At 36.9% G+C, this 12,500-nt stretch overlaps 1 protein-coding gene across 2 annotated transcripts in view; it reads left to right on the top strand.

The window, feature by feature from the left end:
- LOC138019393 (integrator complex subunit 8-like) overlaps positions 1–12,500 on the top strand; it is a 44,153-nt gene that overhangs the window by 26,868 nt on the left and 4,785 nt on the right. For both annotated transcript variants that reach the window (XM_068866167.1, XM_068866166.1), the window contains exons 16-25: positions 1,243–1,353; positions 1,759–1,913; positions 2,331–2,383; positions 3,231–3,349; positions 6,598–6,682; positions 7,081–7,177; positions 8,202–8,235; positions 9,540–9,602; positions 10,081–10,151; positions 12,269–12,387. In XM_068866167.1, the coding sequence (XP_068722268.1) occupies positions 1,243–1,353; positions 1,759–1,913; positions 2,331–2,383; positions 3,231–3,349; positions 6,598–6,682; positions 7,081–7,177; positions 8,202–8,235; positions 9,540–9,602; positions 10,081–10,151; positions 12,269–12,387 (907 nt within the window). The remainder of the gene's footprint in view (positions 1–1,242; positions 1,354–1,758; positions 1,914–2,330; positions 2,384–3,230; positions 3,350–6,597; positions 6,683–7,080; positions 7,178–8,201; positions 8,236–9,539; positions 9,603–10,080; positions 10,152–12,268; positions 12,388–12,500) is intronic.

Raw genomic sequence — 12,500 nt, 5'->3', positions numbered from 1 at the left:
TTGGTGTACTAAGGGAAGCTTGCAATACAAATAAGAGAGAAAAATTTAATTGAAATGTGAAACACTGTTGCACTTAAATTATTGATGACCTGGAGTATTGAGTGTGAAAAGGTATTTCTTTTTAGTTTTCCAGTTTTTCAGTTTATTTGTTCTTTTATTAGCTGTGTGACTTACAAATTTTTAATTGATATACAGTAGAAAGGTACGCCAGCTCCCAGATGGCTTGATAGCTCAACTGGTAGAGGACTGGGCCAATATTATTGTCAGGGATCAAATCCTCACCAGCCTGAAATTTTTAGGCTTTCCTTTAAATTCATTATGATAAGTAACGTTAATTTATAATAACTGCGATGATCAGCATCTTACTGTAACTTTATTTTCTCTGCAGTTCAAATATATCTGGCTTTCCTATATTACTTTAGGTAACTTAATTTCGTCATCCTATAATTATAAAATGTTTATTATCCTCTATGGGCTCAATATGAACTCACATAATGACCAGTTCCCAGATGGCTTTATAGCTTAACTGGTACAGGGTGGTCTAAGAGCATTACAATTATTGTATTGCAGAGGCCAGGGTTTGAATCCCATTGATGCCTGAATTTTTCAGGCTTTCCTTTCATTACTGCTCAAGTAGTGTTAATTAATAACTGCGATCATGATCACCATGATCTTAAATAGAAAGGTACTCTGTAATTATATTGTCATGATTTTGTGATGTCCTTTGTTTTTCTTTAATTAAATTAGAATTTATGTCTGGTTCAAATGTTTTCAAACTAGTTCAATTTTGATTTTTCCATGGTTTCAAAATTAAATCAAAATCAATTGAAATTGAAATGGACCAGATTTTAAACATTTTTAACCAAAAAAAAATAAAATTGAACGACAATGTTTTCTCCATTTTAGCAGGCCATTCTCTTTCTTGTTGTTTTTGTAGCTTGATTCAAAAAGCTATGCCTTCCCCAATTTGCTTTCTTGAGCAGTACTGTACAGCTCTTTTTTTCCTCACAACTCACTGCCATTAAATTGCCCTGGAAAATCGTGAACTATACTGTCTTACTATTGAATAATAATTATTGTTTGAACTCTGGAAGTGGTATCATCTGTACCCCATGTTTTAAATAAGGACTGTCTAGAGCTTCATTTTAATTTATAGTATTTAGCGGGTTATCAAGATTACATATAAATTGTTGTAGCAACCTATCCCTCCTCTCACACATGCGTTTGTATCTTCTCTTGAAGGAATTTCATTGTTTGCTTTATGAGAACCATCTTGAGGAGATAAAGAATTTACAGCAACAGAACACTTTGCATGTTCTTTTTTCCAAGGCATTGAACTGTTCTGTCACTCAGGTAAATTCTGAACTAGCTTACAAACATTACTGTTCTCAAAATCTGGGCTGTTCCAAGTAGTGCTGTTTTCTGTACCATTGGTCCTGCCAGCTTCATTTCGACGTCTTGCCGTCAGTAAACCGAAATGTGACATGTCACACAACCAAAAGCTCCTTTGATTAGACCACTTCCAATCCTTTTATATCCCATTTTTGGACTTGATAATTATCACTGTCATCGTCATCATCATCATCATCATCATCCTCACTAATACTGCAGATATCGTAATCATCATGTATTGACAGTGTGGCTTTTTGTTGAGGGAGGAAAACTAAACTTCCCACTCAGGAGAAAACGCTGAAAGCAAGTTAAGACCATTACTAAGAATTCATGTTAAGTTCATTTATCGGCCATTTTTTTGTCCAGGAATACAGAACAGCTTCTCAGCTTTTTGCGTATGCCCTTGGGATGGTGAATGCAGTAGCAGGACGCAGTGGGAACAGTCCCTTGGATAAAGTTAAGGCTGCCATTCATCAAGAACTTCTTGTGCTTGATATCTGTCAGGAGTCACACAACAAAAGGTATGGTTTCCAAATTTCTTTTTATTAAAATAATTAAATGTAAAATCTTTAGTTTTAAATTTGTGAAAACACATGTAAACGTTAGCGTTAAGCAGTTGCAAAGAAGGAGGACTCTTCTTAAAGTACATGCATAATAATTATTATTGCACAACACACATGCTTGTACACATGTATATCACTGGTTCAAGCCTGAGTTTTTCACGCTTCTTTGGGACTCCTTAATTAATTAATGTTTTGTTTTTGCCCTACTCCTTGTGAAAAACCATTTCATCCCAAAGAAGCTTCAGTAATAATATTGATGTAGAGACATTGAAGTATGAGTACATTATTTTTCAATGGCAATAATAATTATTATTGGATTGGTTGTTGTGATTTTTGTTATTGGTTGTCATTTTTGCTATGGTTGCTTTAATACAGAGCAGATGAGCTTTTAAACAGAGTCAAGTCTTACATGTGGCAAACGTCCTCAGGTATCTACGGGTTTGCTTTTTGTGGTACAATAATGTACAACAAAAGAGTGTTTGTCTGTACAAAATATTTGTATTTTGTTGTACATTCTCAAGGGGCGTTTCTTTTTTAGTGGTGCACCATAGCTTGGATTTTAGTGAGTATCAGTGAAAATGGTGTAAACCAGGTTATAAGCTTGACACCCTGAATAAGATCTTTTATTATATCTCTGAAATATTGCACTGTGATTGGCTAAATTAGTAGGCCATATTCTACAGAACTGCCCGCTGTACAGTCTGCTAAATTTAACATTTCGATAAAACATTATCTAGCAAGTTTTTCATGTCGTTTCTGTTACATAAACTTGTAAAACTGTTTGAATCTTGCAAGCAACTATTTCAAACAGCCAAGAAGATTTAGTTTTTCTGATTTGGACACAGCAATCTTTGTGGCAGTTAAACTTTCCGCTTTACTTCGACTAGTTTCCTTGCCCGCGCGCCAGATTAACCTCAGAGATATAATTAATCTCTTACTAACCTCGTTAATGGAGTTTGAGGTCCATACTGTAAGTTATGGATCCTTGTTTTTTTCCCGTTGATTTATGGCCCATGCACTTCGCGCTTGGGCCATAAATCAACACCTCGAACTCGGTTGGTAAGAGGTATTTGTGGTAATAAGATTCAATAGTGCAGACAGATTGTCAATAATTATTCAAGTCTTAATTTCATTCGAGTAGGCTCCCCAAAATGGGTTGGAGTCTCATTAGAAGCTCTAGAGTAGTTGTACTTGCCTAATAACCAAAAAGAAATCATCATGTACAGGAATCATACTTTTTATTTCCTCTAACACATTGATGTCTTTCAATGTCAGGCACAGCAGATGTTCATATTGAGGAACAAATGAATGCTTTTCTTTTAAATGGCAAAGAGTGGGAACTTTTAGCAGAGATAAGGGTTGATGAGAATGCACCGTCTTTAGATCACCGATCTGTAAGTGTCCTGGCAAGTTTATGTTAATGTGATTAATATGTGCATGATAAGAATAATTATTTTATCACAGTTATTAACCCATTGACACCTCAAATACCCTAGGATGCCCCCAGTTAACGGAGTAAAATCTGTCAAGTCTCACTCCCAGATGGTTGGAATTTCTAGGAAAAAGTTACATCATTTACTCAGTAGCTTAAAATTTCAGCATGTAAACACACTTTATTATGTGTGCAAAACAACAGTTTGAAAATCTAAAAGCCCGGAATAGACCTTTTCGGCTTGTACATTTTGTTTTCCCAATACAGATCATGTGATAATACTCAGGAGGCTTGGTCATTGTTTTGTTCATTAAAAAGAGTGCATGCAGGCATATTCGTGCTTGCATGCCCTCATTTTAATGAACAAAACAAAAGACCAAACCTCCTGAGTATTATCACATGATCTGTATTGGGAAAACAGAATGTACAAGCCGAAAAGGTCTATTCCTGTGCTGCATATTAATTCTGTGGAATGCCTTGCATTCTGAAACTAGCGAGTCTTTGACATGATTTTCCCCTTGATCAAGCTCTCTCAAGATTTTAAAGTTACACGGCAAACCATTAAAATTAATAGGAAAATTTCAGTTAAAATACTTCACCCATCCTGATACTGAAACTATCCAACAGGCCACAGTTGTTCAAAGGGGAGATAGCACTATGCATTGGAGAAATCACTATCCACTGGATATCTCAATTGGTTGCGTTAGTGGCTATCCGCTGGATAGTGATTTATTGGGTGGATAGCATTATCTACCTTTTGAACTGTGGAGGCCAGGACCTAACAGACAGAAACCAGTGTTTTCCTTTGGGGCGTTTGCAATCCTGGTTTATTCATTCTATGGTATAACTAGACCCTCCGTGAGGGTACACTGGGTTGCCTGTGGTACGTGAACTGTTCCAGACAATTTTTTTCAAGTTGGGGGATCATTAAGAAGTCATACCAGAAGAGGCCCTTTGGCTCACAGGTCCTCACACGTTCGTACGACGAAAGAGATTTGTCCTTGCGTAATATGTAGCTCTAACAGTGCACGATATTGTTTTGGTATTGTCTATCATTGTAGTGCCATGGTAGAAGTCTTGGGTAAATAGACTAAGAAGACATTTGGTTTCTAGCAAAGTACTGAACCCAGAAAGATTGAAGAAAATAAATGGGAAGTGAGAAACATTGGCTTCTGGGCTGACATGTTGATAAACTTCTTATCACAACAAGTTTAAGTGTGCCCTCTGAGCATCTGACAGCTTTGTAATACCGAAGTTCACAGAAGTTAAGCCCTCCCTGTTCGGCGGGGTTAGTGTTTGGATGGGAGACCAAAACAATATACCCCTCATAAAATAGAAACATCGGACCGAAAATACTATTAACGCTAACAAATGCGAACCAAGCAAGATACAGATTTTGTTAGCTTGCTTTATGCAAAACAAATATTGATGTAAAAGTAAATAAATATGGATACACAGATTTTAAGAAGAGCAGAAGGAAGTTTCAGGACGGTCGATCGAGAATAAAATATTTTGCCATCGGTATCAAAATTTACGACATGAAAACAACATTAATTTTGAACCACGAATATAAAAAGTTACCATCAGCGAAAAACATTTTGGGAGATTTTAGTTTTTTTGGTTGTAATTGTACCTCTGGCTGCACCGAGTAAATCGCACATCGGATTCAGCGGGCGCAGTGATCAAGTTACCGCGAAACAGTGAAGCATCGGTGTCAAATGATGCCAAGATACCGGGTTTTTGGGTTTACCTCGGTGTAAAAACCTGTGAAACTTTTTCTTTGTTTTGTTAGCTCGTGGTGGGGTTAGGTTATTGTTTGATGTTTTTTTGCTCTTTTGTTTTCCTTTGTGTTACGTCATCTGTGAGTTTCACAGGTTTTTACACCGAGGATGAGTCGCATTTTTGTTTTTTTTAGTTTTCTTTTTCTTTCAATTGTTATAAATTTTGACAAGAAATGTGCGAATTCAACACAAAGATCACAATCGCCCAACTCTCAGAGGTTGACCATTGTTTCTGGAAAATCAAAAATTTACTCTCCAAGACAAGGTTATTTATCACCAGGTAATTCCATCGTTTTGGTAATAGCAGCTACTTTATTATTCATCAGCGTCACAATCTTTTGCCGATTTTGGGGGTCATTTTGTTAATACTCAAGCACGCTTCCAACAGACCAGTTTATTTTCGTGACTTGTGCGTTACCACAAAAATTCTCCCCGTATCACATTTCAACACATGAATGCAAATTTGCAAAGCTCGAAAATTACACAACATGATAAATTTACAAAAGCTGGAAATTTCCCAGAAACATTTTCCAGCGAAACATTTCTTGAAACAAGCAATATATTTGCTATAAGAGGCAAGAAACCCTTCCTATTTCAGTTGCGTGCGTGCAAGCGACGAAACACACAATCACAAAGCATATGCAATTAAATAAATTTCTGACAGTTCACATCAAACCCTTTTCGAAAGAACCTTGACCGTAAATAATAAAGCACAAAAGAGACAACAAGCTTTCATTCAAATAATTTTTCACTGTCACATTTCCAATTTTTTTAAACCTTTGCAGAGTTGAGTACAAAATGAATGTTACTTGCCGGAAAAACAGGCAAACTTTAAATAGATGCGACTTCAGTAAACACTGTGAGACACACAACAGAGATCACAGATATACTTGTGGTATTCGATTCCTTCTCTGTCTTTGTTGAACCCGTAATTTACCAGAGAAATTTCCATTTGGTTTCAGTGTTGTACGTAACACCACCTTGGCGAAATATTAGAAGTACAGCTCATTTTGATTTCGGCTCGACGGGCGAAAGATTCACGCTGTCGAAGTCCATTACTCGTCGCTTTTAAGATTCCAGATCTTTATGTTTCACCGCCTGTCTTGACGTTCCATTCTTGAGCTCCATATGGGTATATTTCTTTAAAGATATATTAAAACGCCATTCGCGTTACAATGACTTTCGACGCCATTACAGGTTAATTGTGCAGAGCAAGCTACGCATTACCCCAGCCCCCTCAAACCTAACAAAATACGCAGAGAAGACTCTATGCACACCACTTAGTAGGGGAGTGACAGGCAAGAATTTTCCCAACACGGAAAAAAACAAAAAAACGACGAAATCAACGCAGACCTCGACTGGTTTGCCATGGGCAACCCAGTAATTATTTTACTAAAAATTTGAACAGTTACTGTCACGTATTTTGCAGCTCAGTAGTTTGTTGGCGTCCACCTGTTGCTATCTGTCCAAGCCTCAGGGATGGAGAAAGCCAGTAAGGAATCTGTGGGATGGCGGTGAGGAAATTTTTTTGTTCTAATTTTTATTATTATTTTGAATTGATTACAGTACACAGGCCCGGGAGCAGTTAATTTTTTTCCAGATATTTGAGAACTGACCTGTTCAGTCTTCTTTGTAATTGCTTGAGTTAGTTTGCAGTTTGTAATTATAAATTATTATGAATAGCCTGCATAGCAAGTGTTTTTATGGGGAACTTCACATACATTTCCAAAATAATTATTATTTGTCTTTTCAGGCATTCAAAATGCCATGCAAAGATGATTCCTAAAATTTTGCAGTGAATAATAAAAGTCTTAGAGTGAGGTTTGGTGAAAATAGTTTAACATGATGATTTCATTCAAAATGAAATTTTGGAATGAAACCCTGTTGAACATTATATCAATAATATTCTTAGTTTTGAAGATATTCAGTAACAGCAATGGACAACAGAAAAGGTCTGCTGATGGTGGCCCTGGAATTGTGGTTACACATACTACACACATACTGAAACTGTAAGATGTGTTGCTGGATGTTTATGTGTAGTGTATGGTTGGTGTAAATGAACATTAATCTAGTATTTTTAAATGGTAGCTTCATGACAGTCACTGTACAATCCTAGAGAATGTAAATGGGAAACGCATGCTACAGTATGTTTAAGCAATGTTGCACATGAAAATGGGCTATTTTTCTTTCCTCCCCCCTCATTGAATGTTGAGTGTCCAAACGTTCGATCATGTTGTTGAGTTGGGGTTAGCATTGCTTGCAGGTGGAAGGGGTAGGGCAAAGGTACAAGGTGGTCAGGAAATAGAGTTGTCCCAATTATTGTAATTATTTGAGGATTGTAGATTTGTCCTATATTTGTATTAAGTTTGTATATTGGACTGAAATTCAGAAACCTACAAACTTCAAGTTCTTCAGAGTTTTGCTATCCAGAGGGCCTTAAAAATTTGCATTGTTTTAACTACATCTTGGTGATTATTCCATCTTGTCCACACAGTACCATGTAGACAAAGGTTCCTGATCAGAATTGGTAGAAATGGCTTGGTGAAAGGATCAGACAAAAATGAGGGATTGCCTGTGTGTTTACAGTTGTTTTTATCATTGAGCCTTTAATTTTAACTTTTCATGCAACTTGAAGTTGCAAAGGAAACATGCTGCAGTTGCGAGACAACTGTTTGTTTTTTTGTCTTCCTTTTTGCTTGTCATGAAGCTTGTTTTATTTTTGTTTATATTGGTAGCCTGGTTGTTCCTTTTTTTTCCACTGGGGACTTAACACTGGAGTTATGTTCAAAAACCAAAATTTTATTTGATTTGTGTTAAGTTGTTAATTTCAATTTACAGTGTCCCCGATTAGTGCTCTACGGCGCTAGAAGATTAGACACTTAAATTAAGTTCCTTTCCTTTATTTGTGTACATTCAAAGTACTTGAATGAATGAAGGACTTGAATTTTGTTTTGTACATGCCATGTGAGGTGGAATCAGCCCTTTGATTTGTGGATGCTTTTTAGAAAAGTACTGTACTTTGCTATTTTGCAGGACTAACTTCATTCATTTTGCTCGTAAAATAAAGGTTAGTATGATTAACTGATTGAGAAATAAACTTTATTTTTTTTCTCATGATGCTCAAGACATTTTTTAATTCTCTGGACATAGCTTGCTTAAGTGAATCATTAAAGGACACAATACAATAGGGTTGAATGTTCTGGATGTAAGCAATGTGTGAAAATCACAGTAAGTCACTGAAGATAATTAGCAACTATTCACCAACACTGAGGTGAATAGTTGTTTTAGTGTATACTAAAACAGTGAGATAGTATAGCATAAAAGATGCTAACATTTTCGGGAGCAAAGTCCATGCGAATTGCTCAAAGGGTGAATAGCAAAAGATATAATTTGAGTAGCCAATCAGCATGCACTTTCGACACTATCCACTGTTTTAGTATATACGTCTAACAAATGCTGGCAATGTTAGAAGCAGCACTTATTTTGTTACTTCATGCAGAGACTTTCCATCTGTTGAGGTTTCCCTGAGAGTTGTGAAAACATCTATGCCTGCCTCTCAATGCTTCTGGGCTTCCTCGCTTGCATGCTTCTTTCACACCAATGCAATCACATACAATACAATACAATAATTTTTATAATACATACTTAATTGTCGACTCCACATAGGGGCTTCTCAGGGCCAATGAAACTCAATCAACAAAATGACAGAACACAACAACAACAACTGTTAAGAATCCCAACTGATTGGAGGCAAACCAGTTGGATATTTACAAGACAAGTGTGTCTGAGAAGTTGAACAGTGGTCAGAACGAGTATTGAACCCGGGAAGTCCCGATCTCAAGACAAGCGTCCTTAAAACCACTGGGTCACAGTGCCTCGATAAGTATTATGTGCCTCTGCGGTCATGTGTAGATTAAAAAAAGAAAACTAAAAAATGAGGTCATGGGCACTTTAAAGGCAATCTGAACAATAACAGTCTTGTTCAGGTTTGAGTTTATCCATTTAATATGTTTTAAATTTATGAAACTGAATTTGTTGCCATCAGTCTTGCCAGAGTTTAATAGGCAATGTTTCTTGTAAATAGACCTGCCTTTTTTCCAAGGGTTTCCATCTCCTTGCTCAAAATGAAAGACCCTGTGAGCTGAGCATGGTTGTAGAAAGACATGATCTCTATTAACCCATGGTGACTCCTTTATTCCAATGCAAAAGCCAGAGCAAAAGAACCCTTTGCAGTATTTATGCAGTGTAACAAACGACAAATGCCTACTACCCAACCAAGGGAAGACATCAACTATGCCTATGCCATGGATAATATGACAGAGGATTTTGGTGAATGGTGCTTTAAACACTTGTCTGAATTTTTCTCACCAGGAGGAGACAGTTCTGACTGTATTGATATCATGTTTAGCCAGACTACGCAATACCTCAAGCAAGGTTTGATAACGCTAAATTCTCTTTATCTCTGATCGTCTAAAATAATTGTGCGATTTCATATCTTTTGGTCAGTAAGTTCTGGGGGCCTCCTAGGGGGGTAGGTGTGGGATGACACTTTTTTTCTTTTGCTTTCTTGCTCCCCCAATCAATTCCAAATTTGTTTCTTAAATTGCTTTATTCCTAAAAGTGCTTTAAATTCAATTTCCACATTGCCATGAACATATATTTCGATGTTCCCATTATTGTGTTCCCCCTTCTTCCCCCCATTTACTTGCCACCCAACACCCCTGGATCTGTATTCAATAAAATTAATATTGGACAATAATGTTTTGTCATGCTTTCTGTAGGAACAATCGAATGTAGTTATCTATTTTACATATAAGAATAAAGTATTACCTTACTTCCAAAACAATATCATTATGTTAATCTAATGTTTTCACAATTTTTTGACTTTTTGTGGCCGTGCATCGTCATAAAGGTGGATGAATCAGGCAACGTAAAAGAGATATCAAGCTCACACAGTGATCTGTGGCCCACAGCTATTGCAAAGTAAGCTCTACGAGCTTTGAGTTGACTTTAGTCTCCTGCCAGTTTTAGTAACTTGTTTCATACCCTGGCTCTACAAGCTCATTCATTCATTCATTCATTTATTCATTCATTCATTGACTTTTTCACAAGAACCCATGAGCCCAACGAATTGGCCTGCTCCCAACTGTGTGGCTTCATAGATCGATCAGTCGGTAGAGCATTTCACCAGTATCACAGAGGTCATGGGTTTGAATCCCGTTGAACCCATCTGGATTTTCCTGGTGTCTATAAAGAAACAATTGCTTAAATTGCCCAGATAAGTGTGAAGATCACTTGTCAGTTTCATTTATTTCATTATGCCAAGCATTTCCACAAATTTGAATTGCAGTGTTAATCTTGTGTTTGTGATGACAATGTACACATTTGTGATCACACTTGTTTAACTTTGAGTGACAGGCCTTATGTCAGGTGCCAAATCATTAGTAGAGTGAACTACAAAATCTTGGTGCCTATTCTGGTTGAAGAGAATTTTCATTTTTACTTAAATCTCCAAAATTTGTCATTAATGGTATCAGTGAAAGTGATCACCACATTTATGAAGTAACTTCAACAGTTGCAAATATTAAGCTTGAAACAAATGTTAATCCAGGCTTGGACGGAACTTGAACCCGTGACAGTGCAATTGTGCTGCACTTTCTCTTCCATCTAAGCTATCAATCCAACTGGGAGTTGGTCACTTTTCTTTTGTCATTAAGGCGGGGTGGCTCTTAATTACCAAACTGTTGCTATGGACCCCTTCAAATAATGTTTTCTCAAGTCCCTTTAGAGTGGTACTATGATCAAAAAATCACTTCCTTTTTCCTTCAGTGTTTGAAAGTGCGTTTGCTTAACACCTGCCTGGCAAAATTTTGAGCTTTGATTTTTATCCCAAGGCTGTTTACTTCGAGTGTAAGTTTTGGACTTCACAGTCCGCCATTGCTCATGCTCAATACTGAGCGACTGGACCTCAGAGGGTTGGATCTAGGGAAACGTGATGTCCTTCAGTCGGTAGCTTAAAATATCAGTGTGTAAACGCAGTTTGTTATGTATCCAAAACACAAGTTTAAAAATCTGAAAGCCCGAAACTCCCATGCTGCATATTAATTTAGTCGCGTTCAAACGCATGGCATTCTTAAACTATTGAGTCTTTGACATCATTTTCTCTGCGATCCAGCTCTCTCAATATTTTAAAGTTAGTAATGGCCAACCATTAAGTAGGAAAATTCCAGTTAAAATAAAGTGTCTTTTTTAAATCAAGGCTTAAAACTTGGGTCACTTAATGTTTAGTTAACGTAGTTTTGAAATCCAAAGGAAAATAAGATTTTATTTTTTGATCATCGTACTAATTTAACTCTACAGTTACCTTTTCTGCCAAGTGTGTTCTTTTTAACTTTTCTTTGTCTGGTTCGACTCACGACCATATTTGGTAAATCACGTGACCAAAGCAGAAAATGCCCAAAAATTCAGTGATTTAAGTATGTTTTTCGAATTTTTAACGCATCATCTAACACAAAATCTCTTGCAAGGATTTAAAATATATATTTCTCAAACAAATTATGACGTCATAAATCGCTCCTTTGATACACTTTTCAAAATATCAGTTCCAATTTTTGTCCAAATAGAAATATCTTGCTACAGTTTACGAGAAGTGATGGGTTCCCATCCAGATAAAAAAACTGCCTCTTGCTTTCGTTTTCTGAGAGTTTTACATGTTTTTCACTGAAACGCACGGCAGAGGACTGGGACTAGTTACGCATGTGCATTCTGATTGAAGTGATGTCAGATTTCTTTTGAAAAAGTTACTTCAAAGAACCATCCATTCCCCCTTTTGTGGGGCTCTTGACTAGAAAGCTCCCTTAGCAACCATTGTCTTTCTGTAGTTAAGTGCCACCCCCCTTAATCTTGGTACTTCTCTGTGTTCTGAAGATAGTATTCAGAGAAGCAGACGATGCACCTTTCGCTTTTAATTCAAAGAAGTAAAAAACAGTCGTGGAATGAACAGAGCTCTGTAAGCATGTACACAGATTTGGCCAGTAGTGTGATGCTGAACATTGCATGTGTATTTAATTTGTCTTTTATTGCTGCTGTTTAATCCACAGTGCTAGTAGTATTAATTTTGATCACATTGGTCTGGCTCTGTCGGCTGTCGTCCATCATGCGCTTTCTGTACAGCAACACAATGTTTCATGGCTTCAAACACTGGGTGACATCTATCTAGGTAAGGATTAGACACAAACAAGAACTTGAAGCAACTCTCCACGTCTGTTGAAGAATTAGGGTGAGAGGGATGTTTCTATAAACTAAGAGCTGGGTTTCAAAACAGGATGTCAT

This window comes from Montipora capricornis, chromosome 10, assembly GCF_036669925.1.
Source record: "Montipora capricornis isolate CH-2021 chromosome 10, ASM3666992v2, whole genome shotgun sequence".
NCBI classification, from domain to species: Eukaryota; Metazoa; Cnidaria; class Anthozoa; order Scleractinia; family Acroporidae; genus Montipora; species Montipora capricornis.
Note: the sequence above shows the minus strand (reverse complement) of the source record. Positions and strands in the feature narration are given on the sequence as shown.